Source organism: Xiphophorus hellerii, chromosome 9 (assembly GCF_003331165.1).
Source record: "Xiphophorus hellerii strain 12219 chromosome 9, Xiphophorus_hellerii-4.1, whole genome shotgun sequence".
In the NCBI taxonomy this organism is placed as follows: domain Eukaryota; kingdom Metazoa; phylum Chordata; class Actinopteri; order Cyprinodontiformes; family Poeciliidae; genus Xiphophorus; species Xiphophorus hellerii.
In genome coordinates, this window is record NC_045680.1 from 7557543 (window position 1) to 7572457 (window position 14915).

At 35.1% G+C, this 14915-nt stretch overlaps 1 protein-coding gene across 3 annotated transcripts in view; it reads left to right on the top strand.

Annotated features, from left to right (window-relative positions):
- The first annotated feature begins 4731 nt into the window (after window positions 1-4731).
- The window catches only part of LOC116725481 (carboxyl-terminal PDZ ligand of neuronal nitric oxide synthase protein-like), a 196779-nt gene continuing 186595 nt past the window's right edge, over window positions 4732-14915 (top strand). For all 3 annotated transcript variants that reach the window (XM_032571557.1, XM_032571558.1, XM_032571559.1), the window contains exons 1-2: window positions 4732-4934; window positions 5265-5336. In XM_032571557.1, coding sequence (XP_032427448.1) covers window positions 4830-4934; window positions 5265-5336 — 177 coding nt within the window. In that variant the 5' untranslated portion in view covers window positions 4732-4829. The remainder of the gene's footprint in view (window positions 4935-5264; window positions 5337-14915) is intronic.

Sequence of the window (14915 nt, forward strand, 5' to 3'; positions counted from 1 at the left end):
ACATGATTTGCTAAATAAATCTGAAATTGTGTGTTATTGGAAAAAAAAATTATGATCTCCATATTTGACAGAAAACAATTTGACAGAAGATTTTAAAATTGTTAAAAACTCCTGTAGCATTTGGCAAATCAGCAAAAAAATAATAATTTGCAAAATGTCAATTTAACAATGAATATTAACTTAAGTATATACAGTACAGAACAAAAGTTTGGACACACCTTTCTAATTCAATGGGTTTTCTTTATTTTCATGACTATTTAGAAGGCAAGAAATCCCACTTATTAACCTGACAGGGCACACCTATGAAGTGAAAACCATTTCAGGTGACTACCTCTTGAAGCTCATCAAGAAAATGCAGAGTGTGTGCAAAGCAGTAATCACAGCAAAAGGTTGCTACTTTGAAGAAACTAGAATTTAAGGGATATTTTCAGTTGTTTTACACTTTTTTGTTTAGTGCATATTTCCACATGTGTTATTCATAGTTTTGATGCCTTCAGTGTGAATCTACAATGTCAATACTCATGAAAATAAAGGAAACTCATTGAATTAAAAGGTGTGTCCAAACTTTTGGTCTGTACTGTACATGGAAAATATCAATGAATTTTCTGACATGGGCCTCACTCTGTGTTATTTATTTTCAGAAAATAAAAAATGAGGTTTTTTTCCCCACTTCTCACATCTGCTATTTGGGGGCAGTGTGTGGGTGGGGATAAATTTTATGCTTGGGAGTGTCAAACATTGGCAGCAACACAGCATCGATTTGAACCAAAGTGGTTCAAGCATCAATCAGGACAGGATGCTTCCCTTTGAAGATTTTTAAAGGTGAACTCAGGGCAGACTTCTGGCCCTAGGTCAGTGGGAAAAGGAATGTCTTGGTTCGCTTCCTGGACCGGTTATCTCTATGATCCAGTCTAATACTGTGAAGAATTGCAGATGTAGAGACAGTCTGGTCTTTTCAAAAGCTTTTGAGGATTTGAATCATAAACTAATTGTTTTCTTCTGATTTCTTCTGATGAGGTCTGTTCCCCTGCTGAGACTGTACACTGATCTCCACAAGCTGGCTCACAAGGAGAATAATTTTTAAAAGCCAACATCCAACAGACAGCCATGTGTTCAACAAACTGAACAGGAATAATTTACACTGTGTACTTTCAAGAGAGTCTTAGGAAGACACAGGGTTACTGTGGAAGGTTACTGGTTTTATTCTGTAATAACTGCTCATGCAGAGACAGCAGCTGTTCCTGTCTGCCTCAAACCTTGTTTATTGTCATAAGGAGAGAAAGGTTAGGATACAAGGGCTTAAAGTCTTAGTTTGATGTAATGATTTTTTTTTTCTTGAAACATCTTTCACATATTCACATTTAAAGTACCTTACAAAAGCATTGATACCCCTTCAATTTCTCATATTCTCATGTTTTGCAACAAATTGAATTTTACTAGGATTTAGTCTGACAGAGGAGCAGAATACTAATGCATACCACATGTCTATGATTTTGTTCCTAACAGATTTTAAACACCATGTATCATTTTCTTTCCACGTCACAATTACACATTCCTTTTTATGTAAGTCAGAGTCAAAAGTTGAATGTATCTCCTATATGGTTTGTGGTAAAGAGCAAACAGTACATCTTTTCCCTACTTTCCACAATTACTTCTTTGGGGGAAAAAAAAGTCAGATTTTTTATGTATTGCTATGGCTACTATGTATGTATGCATACATTCTATGTATGTATGGCTACTACTTGTCCTGATCAACAGATTACTGTAGTTTAGTTGTAGATTCCTGTTACTCCTCCAGACTTACTGTGATGCCTTTTTGACTATTATGCACTCCTTAACCAGTATGTCATCATAGGCATAGTTGTGGAGCAGCAACTGGATTGAAAGTGCTGCTTAAGATATCTACAGGTTTGGAATGTTTTATATTTTAGTACTGCTTTAGAATACCTTAACCTTCTTGTTGTACTAGAGAACTCTAAGGCTTTCACAGACCCACTGTTTTTACTCTGAGATTATATTACACACCAATGGGGATTATTTACTGAACATTTTAAGAGGCAGTTGAATACTTTGGAATTGCATTTAGGAATATCGGTGTAAAGGGGCTCAAATTAAGAAGAATACTACTTATTTCACATTTGCATAGAAAAAAAATGGATTATTTTCCTTTCACTTCATAACTATGCACTGTATTATGTTGGTCCATCACAATAAATCTAAAATAAAATCACTGATCGCTATGGTTGCAGAGTGATAAAACTGGGATAAGTTCCAGAGTATGGATTCTAGCTATAGCTGTTTGTGGTCTGTAATCACCTGAAAGGCAACATAGACTTAAAAACTTCATGTTAATCACTTAAACCTTGGATGTTATGTCACAATATTTCTGTTTATCCTGTTTAAAAGTACAACATCCACACAAGCTTTCTTGTTGAGTAATGAAACAATTGAAAGAATCATGTTGGTCCATTTAATTTGTCTTAATTTTGTTACCAAAAATGGCAAAAGAAAAGGCAGGAGATTCTGAGTTAAATTTGGTAACTAGATGGACCTCTTAAGCCAACTGCTTCTGGGCAAAATCGTGCACGGCTTCACTCCTGAAGATGTTGTTAGGAGCAGTGCTTTGTATCTTTGAAAAGAGGCTGTGAGAAAGTGAATTTGTTCCACCCCACTTCCTCTTGTCTATTCGCCTGGGACTGCCTTACAGGGAGCAAAGCATCTCTACTCATGGGACAAGACATATGACTGATGCATAATAAAACATAACAACAACATTAAACTTCTATCTATCCAATCCTCCTTTTGCTTGAAGCCTGTGCTACATGAATTGTGATCAGAGTTGTAGTGTGCTCTCCAGTTTCTTCTTGCAGCTGCTGTCTCTAAACTGAACTTTGAGTTGTTTCTGTACGAACCTTAATAATTCTTTTTCTACCTACCCAACGACTCTTTTTTTTTTTGCTTATATCAGAGCATATTAATGTGTCAATGCAAAAGATTGGTTCTACAAAACATTGAGTCAAAGGAAATGAATGAATGAATGCAAAAGCATGCTATATTCTTCAGATTTTATTGGTAATAAAAGGTAAAATTCCAGACCATGTGTTCATTTACACTTTACAAGTATGTTCTATACTCTGTTGCCCCATTGCTCTATCATGCAAAATTCCTACAAAATGTACTAAACTTTCTGGTTGAGAAGTGATAAAATGTTTTTAAAAAATGAATGGTACAAATACTTTAGCAAGGCACTTTGTACACTGAGACACATACTTTCTAATAGCAATGACCCACCTCAGACAAGTTAGCATGTTAATCAAAAATATAAACCTATATGAGTGAGGCAAAGTGAGGTTTTATTTTCTTTATATTTAGTAATGAATAGCAGTTTCAACTTAAAGTTGCTTAAAGTTTTCTTATTAATTCTAAATTAACCGGATTAATTTTAAATAAAGCCATTATAATCCAAAATGAGAAGAGTGAAACCTCAGAAGATATATTTGAAAGCTCTGCTTTAGATACTTTACTATCCCAGTAGCCTTTCCACTAATTATGCAAAAAGAGATAAAGAATTAAGGGGATTTTTACAGTTAGATGACTTCAAAGGCTACACTTTTTGCCCCACTAATTCGCATGAATTCCATTGATCTAAAAGGCTCTATTTAGTTATTTGTTTTGCTTTTGCGGTGGGTTCTTTAAATAAGGTACAAGCAGCAGAAAAAAGAGGTTTTTATACCCTCAAATGTTAATGAAATATCAGCGCAGGATGCACCAATGATGTAATATCACATTTAGTCACTAGTTGGCAGCCTTGTCATTATATATATTTCCCAGATGTGCAGGGTTTTTGGTTTGATTCTACCATCATTATTTATTCCCAACTAAATATATTAGAGTAACCTTTATCCATACTTGTCAACATCTTCATCTTCTATTCAATTTATAATACTAACAACACCAATAATAATAGTCATAACAATAATAATAATGGCTATTTTGATTATTACTCACAAATTATTAAACAAGAATAATTAAATAATGAATAGATAGATAGATAGATAGATAGATAGATAGATAGATAGATAGATAGATAGATAGATAGATAGATAGATAGATAGATAGATAGATAGATAGATAGATAGATAGATAGATAGATAGATAGATAGATAGATTCTTTGTGAATAATAGTGCAGTTTGGAAACAACGGGCTGTAGTTTTGTAACTTCTGATTTTATAAAACGATAAATAAATTGTAGGGCACCACTTCTTAGTCTTTTATTCAAGTTTTATTTTTTCCCCCAGCTATATGTTTGTGTACGTGTGAGAATGTAAGAGGAAGAGATGGTGGAATGGAGAAGGGGCAGGTACGGGAGTGTGAGCCACTCCTCCAGCAGAGCCCCGGTGCGCCCCTGTTCCAATGGAAACAGGTGGGATTCCCGAGCTCTCCAATCAAACTCGCCCTATGCTGTGGAGCAGGGTGGAGAGTGCAGAAGTCCACAACCGGAGGCAGGACTCAACCAACTTCTACGTTGCGAACAGGAAAAGTCGGGAAAACACATCTTCCCCCGCATGACGCCGTCTGTCTTGGCCTGCATGTGTCCTCAGAGCGTTTCCTGCAGTTCAACGGAGCGCTGCTGAAGTTCTCCCCGCCGCTCGGGCTGCTGTTTAGGCGGCGTCGGAGCGTCGCTGCGCTCGGGACGCCTCGCTGCTATGAAGAACACCTACTGAGCGGATATTCGGATTGTTTTCCTTGGATTTATCCCTCTCCAATCGACCTGGCTTTTATCCTGGTTGCGTTCTCCTATAGTGTGGATATATAAACAGTTAGGAAAATGCCTGGGAAAACCAAGTATAACCTCGTTGATGACGGACACGATTTGAGGATCCCGTTGCACAACGAGGAAGCATTCCAGCATGGGATCAACTTCGAAGCAAAGGTGAATTTTTCCAACTCCTTCAAAGTGAAAATAGGGCAGTGTTTGCAGTGTTGTCGAGTTTAAGTGTGCGTTTGTTTCTAAAGAAGCTTTAAAACATGAACAACTGACAATAGAAATCTCATTTTGCGACTTTGGAAACAAATCCTGAGAGGTTTTGTTCTCAGGGAAAGTCATTTATGATCTTAACAAACAAACTAAACTTGTGCCCATTGAAGTAATAATTCAAGTAGATTCTTGGCGTGTTGTGGTTAATACAATCAAAGTATACTCCAAATGTTTTGTCATTAACACATCTTTTGTACCTGTCATGTTTCACCTTCTTGGCGGCAGTATATCGGCAGTCTGGATGTGACGCGGCCGAGCAGCAGAGTGGAGATTGTTGCTGCCATGAGACGGATCCGGGTGAGTGCAGAACAGGGGTGGAAAAAAAACAAGAACAGTTTTATTCTGTGATTATTCATGTCGATGCTCTCCTCCTATGTGCGTGGGTTCAGCTTGGGATCTACATTTGAAATAATTGGATGTTTGTCAACTTTTGTGCTGAGCTGACTTATGATCCTACTTTAAGAAACAATTTTATGATTCAGATTTTCTTCAGCTTTTTAAAAAATATAATAAAATATCACTCCCGTAATTTATAGTTTTACAGGAAACCATTCCTTCCTGTGACCTCCAAACTGTTTAACTCCATCCTATGAGATAAACAATTTGCACATTAAATTTTACAGCACATTCAATTTTAGTTTAGTGTATATACACTCTCAATATATAATTTAGTGTCACACTTTAGGGGTAAATGGGAAGCAGTATAAACTTCAGTTTATACTGAGCTTTTCCTTTCCTGCACCTCTCTTTTAAGAGGTTTCTGATGCATCAACAGTTCATGTGCTTGAACAACTCATCTTGTTGCTTTATAGTCCTACTCCACAGCACATTGAATTTTAGCTTTTCTTGCAAACAGTTCCAACCAGAACCTGTTCTGAGTTCCACTTAAAGCATCACAAGTATGACAAGCGGGACTTCTATCACAGTTTGAGAACTGTTTGTTTTTGCTGTTAAGAGCCAAGCAACTGGGCTGAGAATCGAAGTGTTGGTGTTTTAGTTTGTCTCTGCTGTTGTGTCTTGAATAGAAAGCATATTTACTAAAACATCTGTTATTGAATAAACATATTACTTAACACTTTGAACCACATCCAGAATTAAAGAAAAGTTTAATGATAAAGCATTGTGCATGACTAGATGTTTTTAGTTGTAAACTAAATGTGCTCACTGTCTTGTGCTCGGCTTGTCTGGCAGGAGGTTTGGTCTCCCATGTGCTCCATCACTGTTCTGTAGGTTTCCTTTGAAGCTGTGCACTGGACTGTGATCTCCCTCCCTTCTCTCTCTTTCCTTTTTTTCTGCTCTCTGAAGCTATATTTTACAGCTTTCAATTCCAGGAAGTAGACTTAATCTTAATCAGTGCCAATTTGACTGCAGACTTTTTTTAAGCAAGCTGCTGTAGGTGAAGCCAGTGGTGTTGATGTTGAGGATTATGGCAAACCTCAGCTGTTTACTACGATTAATGGAAGATTCTTTCTAAACCTCATACACATGTTCACACAAAGCCGCAGAAGTAACTTCTCATATTTGCCCTTGTTTTTGTCTGAAGCAATATAGTGCAGAATGTACAGTGCCTTTTTTACAAAGCATTTTTACCTCTATGCATTTTCACATTGTGTCACAGTGCAACCCCAAAAGTCTAAAGTATTATATTGGTATTTTATGTGACAAACCAGGTCAAATTAAGTGAAATGATGCTCAAGATAAAAAAAAAAAAAACATTTAATATTGAGATGTGTGGTGTGCATTTGTATTAAATCTCCCTGATTTAAGATGCCTTAACCCATCTTTTGCTGCAGTTGCAACTCTAGTTTTTCTTTTTGGGTATGGCTCTACCAGCTTTGCACATCTATAACTTAAAATTTGCAGTCATTCTTCTTTGCAAAACCACTCAGGTGTTGTCAGATTGGATGGAGTATCTCTGATAAGAGATTTTGTTCAGGGTGGTGTTCAATGGTAGTTTTTTTTTATACATAGTATTTTCTATTATGGTCAAACAAGTGTTGTGTCCTTTTGTATATGGAACTTCTTTTGACACTGTTCCATAACTGATAGATTTATGGAGTTCTCAAGAAATAGTTCTCCCTTCTACATATGCTCCAACCTGAGGTGTGAACCTCTGTAGCTCCTCCTGACTGTATCTCTGATCATTTTCAATGTTCATTTGATGGATGAATAGTTCTTTGTGAGGTCTACACAGAACACCTGGTCTTATACAGAGATTAAATTATACAGAGATTATTTACTAATTATGTGACTTTTAAAGGCTGCTGTTTTTTCTGTATTTAATTCAGTGGTGTCAAAGTAGAGAACACTGAATACAGTTGCTTACCACAATTTCTAAAACATTTTAATTGTAAAGTATTTTGAAAATCTTGAAAACTTTTCCTTCCACCTCACAATGATGCAACACTTTTTGCCAGTCGATGATAAAACCCTAATGAAATACATCAACACTTAGTGGTTTAAGCCTAAGAATGCTTAGGTGCAGCCTGGAAAAACATTTTACTAATCTACTAGAAGCAGTGAGCTGCTTATATGAAGCAGACCTCCAAGTGTGCTGCCATAGCAGCATTGGCTGGTTCTGTTGTTGTTGGCAGGAAAATAGGCTTCGGTCTGGCCCTTCCTGCATGAAAACGGTTTGACACTGGCTTGAAAACACAATGGAAGGAAGCCACAGGTATCTAACTTTGAGAGGAAGTCGAAATGGAAATCTTGAGAGAAGTGGGGAAGCCATGATGACGTTTGTAAGCTAGACAGCTTTTTGGCATTCATCTAGTGACTTGACAAAGACTTTTGGTTTAGTTTTTTTGCAAGAATAAAATGCTCATTTATTGTTAGTATCTTTAAGGATGTTTTCCTATATATTTCTTGTCCTGAGTAAATAATAAGCCTAAACATTTTTTCTTTTTTTATCAACTTTTAAGTGAAAATTAGCACAAAATTATATTATCGTAGAGTGGAACAGGAAAACAATCACAGATTCCAACAATGTTATGCCTTAATTTGAGTCTAGGATGAAAAATGTTGATTAAAATAAATACGTGTTTGTTTTTAGAACAGCAAATAACTTATACCTAATTTGACTTTTGATGGACTTTAATAATTTATGATCCAACAAGGGGGGCAGTTAACTTTTTACATAGGGCCTGGTTGATTTTGGGTAAACCCTCTGCCCCCCAAAATTACACATTAAATTAAATTATATGAAAACCAACAATTTTATTTTACTCAGGTCATTTTTGTTGGTAATTAAAACTGTTTAATGATCTAAAAATGTAACATGAGAAAAAAATCTGTAAGAAATAGGATGCAAGTTCTCGACTAAGTTAATTTGAAGTTGATCTTATCTATTGATAAGGAACCACTTTCATGAAAATCAAATGTGAGTTTTCTCTTGCATCAGGGCTCTGACCAGCTTTCCATTACACAAAGGGCTATATTTCTTTTTTTTATTTAAATTTTTCATTAAATGTTGAATTTTATTTTATATTCAACACATTGTCACATTGTCTTTTTTTTCAAATTATTAAACTTCCACTTTTTTTATAAAACATAACAAAACAGGAACCCATTAGGTGGCTGAATAGATAGACAAAAATAATAAAATGTGTGAAACACTTAATTCCCCGCATGAACAGAGTGATGTTCATATATTATTTTTGATGAGGACGGCAGAGTTTCTTTCTATAATTCATCTATCTTGCAAACCTTCCATAAAGCAAGATAATCAGTTTATTCACAATTCAACAAAGTGGAAAAGGGATTAATTTATGGTCTGGTTTGTTTTACTTTTATTTTTCACTTGATAAATGAAATCATTTGAAAACTGTTTTTTTGTAGCTACTTTGGTTGTTTTTATCTGATATTAAATTTAGTTTTATCTGAATAATGTACGATTAAAAAAAATTATTTCTAGAAATAAGCGTAATTTGCAATAAAAATCACTTAACACTCTTAAGAATATGTTCTTATGTTTTACATTTTCACCTATTCTATAAGACTGCTATTTTCATAATGCTGTATATAAAACAGACAAGACTTCTACAACACATCTATTTAGTGCAATACACAATTTTAACGATTGTGACATCTTTCCGGGCCCTAATGTTGGAGCAGTGATATTGATAAGCTAATACATGTACACAATCAAAGTGTCAGCATTTTTATTTATTTTTTTTCCACTATTTGCTTCAGGCTCATTTTGCAGTTTAATTTATAGATCTTATTTCTGATAACCTCATATTTGTCCGAGATTAAAGTTTGTTCATGTAAGATTATGTATCTGACTTGTCATCTTGTACTAGCGCTTAGTCTTTCATGTAATGCACTCATGGACAGCTGTAAAACCTGGTTAAATTTAATGAGATTACAAGTGGTGCAAAGACACATCACTACTGGCTTGTGGTTAAATCTTTCAGTAAACTTGTTTTTAATAATATTTATTTTTAAATAAAATACATGATTTTTTTTATATATCTCTATCTGCCTTTGTGTCAGTAGACTCTGAGTCATTCAGGCTTGCTGGAAACATTTCAACGCTTGCCGTCATTGTTCATTCTGTGCATTAGTCAGCTGTGAACCCGTAGCTGATAATGAATTAAGGACACAGCAAAGCAGGAAATGGCAACAAACTGCACACAACTGCAGGAAACTTAGCAGGATCAGATTGAGTCCCATTTCTCTCTGATCTAGATTTTGTAGAGTTTCAAACTCTAATGATTAAAAAACCATCACAATTCTGTCTTATGTTTCTTTTTATCTTGAAAGAATTTTCAGATGAAGATCTTTTCTTACATAAATGTCTTTGTAAATTAAATTTATTATTATAATTATTATCTGACAAAGAGCAGAGGCAACTTAACTGGTTAAAAGAATGGGAGACCTTTACAATGAATTAAAGGGATTAATTTCTCATTAATCTGTCTCTGCTGGGTTAACTGTATGTAGGAAGACCGAACAGCGTGGGGTGAGAAGATTAGATCTGTCTGAAGGTTTGTGAGTGGAGACTGCCAGAGCACAGCAGTGTTGCTCGGCCTGAGATGTGAGAGATAAACGGCAATTTGTGCATATTCCTCTCTGCCAGACTGAACTGGCACCTTTTTTGAGTTCACGTTTATAAGAAATAGAAGAAAAAAGAAACTTGGTGAAAGTCACAAAAGTTTACATGAACTGTCATGTTTGTTCCAGTGGGAAGTAGTGGAGCTCGTTATAAAAAGAATTAGACAAATTGTATTTATCAGTTAGGAGTAAATTATACTACAGCATGACAAACTGGTCAGGTTATGATTGATGCAGTATCAGATAAAAATGACTTAAAGCTATAAACATTAATTTTAGAAAGTACAGTTACATGTGACAGCTCAGCTAATCCATGCCATGAACTAATTAGATGATTGTTAGTCTTTATAAGGCAACCCCTCCCCTAAATTTACAGTAATTGTGTGCATAGCACATTGACTCCAATTTAGATTCATATGCTGATTGTAAAAAATTCTCACTCACACAGATTTTTTTAAAAAAGGTTGTGCAAATTCAGGCATAATTTGAGAGCAACTGAATCATGGTATTTTGTTTGGCATGGTTCATGTTGTGATATCACTGTGTGCTGTGGATTTAGAGTATCAAAACCATAACTATGTTCAAATATTTTTTATAAATTCCTCATAAATTGCTGTCATAGAGTCTTGAAAAACTATCAGATTTTTCTCTAGTCATATGAAGCCAGTTGATGCCCCCTTCACCACATGTTGCTGCTGTCTGTCAGTCTGCATTCTGAAGAAAGCCAGCTTTCTCACGTAAGGACAAACTTTGCTGTTCAGGAGTATTTCTGGTTGCGCGATTGTTCAGTATTTTTGAAGTTGCGTTTTTTGAAAAGGTCACATGCTGTTTATATGAACTTATGTTAGTTCCTCTCAGAGGCTGTCAGAGCTAAATGACTGAGGGAGACCTTTTTTGCTGGAATTAGTTAACTTTTGAAGAATTCAGTTCATCCATAAAGTATTAACAGTGCCTACATTTTTAAAAATGTGATAATTGAAAAACTAAAAATATGAAATTACATACATATTCGCAGACTTTGTTCAAAACCTGTTGCTGCACTTTTGAGAGCATTTACCACTTTTAGTCATCTTAGATATGTTGCCACGAGGTTGGTACACCTATCGATGGGCATCTTACCTCATTCCTCTTGCAGAACCTTGGAAACGTCCTTGTGGAACATTCCCCTCTTTTCCCAAAGCAATGCTGCAGCTCTAACAAAGGGACCATCACATTCTTGTTCACTTCCCTGGCTAAAGCTATTCTTCCTGGTCGCTCAGTTTGGATAACCAGACAGCTCTAGGAAACATCCTAGTTGTTCCAAAAAAAATTCTGTGTATGGATTTTGAAGACCACTGTGCTTATTTTGAGCTTCAGTAAAATATAAATATATATTTTTTGTACACTGATTTGTATCTTACAATAGTCCTGTCTCGGAGGTCTTAAGGGAATTCTTTTTTACCTCAGACATGCAGTGTCAACTGTGGGACCTTTATATTACTTTTTTGCACAATGTTATTATGAGGTGTTGTGAGTTTTAAGGGAAACATGAGTGTAATCCATTTTGGAATAAGGCTATAACATATCAAAATGTGGAACAAAAGTGTAGTGTTGTGAATACTTCCCAGATGCACTTTAAGTCAGGTATTTTAAATTGAATGTAGACATTAAAATAGGTGTGATCTGAGCAATTTGTTTGCTCAAGTTAATGGTAAGCTATTTAGTCGATTATCTATTTAGTGATGCCATTTTATTACATCGTGTTTAGTCTGTCCTATCATTTTTGAGTGAGGTGATTAAAGATACTTACAAAAATTTGCATTTACAATTGTATAATTATGTAGCACTTGAGTGAGGCTTATGTTCTACTTTGTCTAATCATCTGTATGCTGTTTATAAAGCTCTATTTCTTGATTAATATACAGTATTCTGGAACTGCACAGAATGCTGCAGTCTCCTTATCAAACCACAGCAAGGAGATGAGGAAAAAATACTAAGTTATGACTGATATTCTATGTTACCTTAATGCAGAAAGGAAACTTTTTAAAGGTATTCTAAAGCCAATATAGAAACTTCTCATAGATCCAGGGTTTTCTCTTAAAAACATCTATGGGTACCACTTAGGTGACTTGAAACCATACAGTTCATTGAGAGCTTTGCGAACTGTACTGCTATTCTTTTTACATGTGAAGATGAAATGTTCCTTTACCACAGCAACACTTAAACAGCACTCTGTTTGCCACATGTGAGTAACAGGTGAGACAGAGTCCCTCTCTGAGGAGTAACACTGCCATGTCAGGTCAGAACAAAACAAGCTCAACAGTTTATTTTTCACTGGCTGTGTTTCAATCCCCTGTGAAAGAGACACATACAACAAAGATTTAATTAATAGGATTGTCAAACGTGAGTTGTTTTCAGGTAGAGGTGTGAATATGTGAACTTTTCTCTTTTAATTATTTCCTCTTTAAGTGGTTGGCATTTTGAGGGATATGTAATGTCACTCTGAGTAAGAGCTGTAATTCTGTTGTGAACACGACCTTGCACGCTGATCCCATCTATCTTGTTACACGACCAGTCTGAGTAAGCACTGTTTACGATTTTAACCTCAAGCCACCTTTGAATGTCAACAGACGTTGTCAGACTGGTTCATAAACAACTGTTTGCTGTTGTATTGGTGTGGACACTTCACACATCCCAGACATTAGCATCCTGTTACATCTTTGCACAACTCTTACCAAAGCAAGTTTTACTGTATCATGTTGGACAGATATGGCAAATACCAAAAACCTGTCAGAGTTTACAACCAAGTGGATTTTCTCTAATCAAAACCTTATAGATTTATGATCTGTGTGCAAATATAAATTAACACACTTTAGTACAAGACTTCTTTTTTATCAACTAACACAATCTTACATGAACAAACTTGTAAGTTTTTTAATTTGAGTTTTAGTTTTAATGCACCGTTATACTATGGTGCATTAAAACTAATCTCTAATCTCTGGAGATAAGCTTGAATGTGGTAACAATACATTGTTCTAATATACACTTGAAATAATTTGTCTGGGAAGATTCAGAGACAAAAGGCAAAATAAGGAAGGAAGGACAGCCAGGATGAAAATAACTTAGACCTGACCAAAATGTAGATTAAATCACTGCCACTGGAACATGCAATAGTTACTTTTAATATAAGCATTATGTACTAGCAACTGGTTTCTTGATCCATTCCATTCCATTTTCAATTTCTTTAAGGGTTATAGTATTACTCTGTTTTTAAGTCTCATCTGCTCTTTTAAAAGTACCGGTTTATTGTTCAACTCTCTTTCCTAACTAAAGGTCACAGTTGAGAGGTGAAAAAGACTAATAATGGCCAATGCATGGTTCATTAACTCTCTATTTGCTCCACTTCTTCTGAAATTCTCCTCTGGACACTTTTGAACAGCTAGATCGATTGGGCATGATGGGTCTTTCTGTAAATCTCATTAATGTGTAACTCAGCACATTCTGAGTGTCACATTTATCTAAGCAGTTTCCATTCAGTGTAGGTACAGAAGGCATAGTTTATATTCTGTAAAGATGGTATTGAAGAAGCAGCTAATCTTTAACTTGGTGCTTTGTTCAGCCTGTTGTAAATGTGTTTGTGAGCTGTTGATATTCCTTCACTCAGACAGGAAAGACTTCTCAGGGTTTCTCACTGTCTTTTATCTATGAACAAGCTCTATGCATTATTTTACTTAGATTTTATTCAAGGCTTAAATACATGCCTTAATTAAAAATGTTAAGTAAATCCTTTGCAATATCAGGGATTTATTTAGCATACTGTTTGATGGCAAGACCTTTTTGATTAGTGAATCTAAAAGTAGTTGTGTAAATTTGAGAACTTGCTAAAACTGTCTTTAGAAAAACTATAACTCTTAGTGTAATAAGCATCCAGTAAGGACTTTTTTTGTGTATGTTCGCCAAAAATCAGATCAATAATTGAAATGTTCATTTATGAATTAAGTTATTACAGAAATGTCATCTTAATAAAAAGGCATATTTAAAAATAGCTTAAAATTTTTAGAAATATTTACTTTTAATCTGACAAACAAGCCTCAAGGAAATTTATATTTCATTTTATTAAATATGACAGTACATTCCTCAAATTATCTAAATTTCTTTTGCTTTTTGTTCTTGTTATTTCTAACTATTACTTTAGATGCTTCCTGAAGTTTAACTAAAAATGCCTCTCTTGGAGTCAAGGAAACACTTCAGTGAGTTTGTGAACACAAAAAGGTCAAAACATTTTGATGGTGACACAACTCAAACAATAGAAAACAGAGACAGAGAGAGCAGTACATAGCAAATCAACAAGGTAACTGGGATGCAGAAACTCTAGACCTTTTCAAAAAATTTGACAAAAAATTTTGGTAATATAGATTTTTGGCATACTGCTGTGTGGTTTGTTTGGAGTAACAAGTAGCTCTTGGTTTCTGCAACATCACTGTCCATGTTTCTTTTTTCTTTTTCGCAACTTGAACAATTTCCAAACAGTCGAATTTGTCTTTCTTGTATTATTGTGAAAAGTATAGTAGCCTTCTTCCAGGCAACTGACAAACAGGGTATGTTATTGTTGGAAACATGTAATTTAATCTCATGAAACATGATGCAAATTCTTAGTCTGCACTGAGGAAGATTTATTTACCTCAGAATGCCAGGTACATAAAACCAAATGTCAAAGTGACCTACTGCGTATAGGTAATAAATATCTCATCACTCACAGGTAATGTCAGAACATAAAAACCTAAGTTCCAAGTTGATTCTTAAACAAGGGGAAAAATAAGATGGTGATATTGTTGCAAAAGT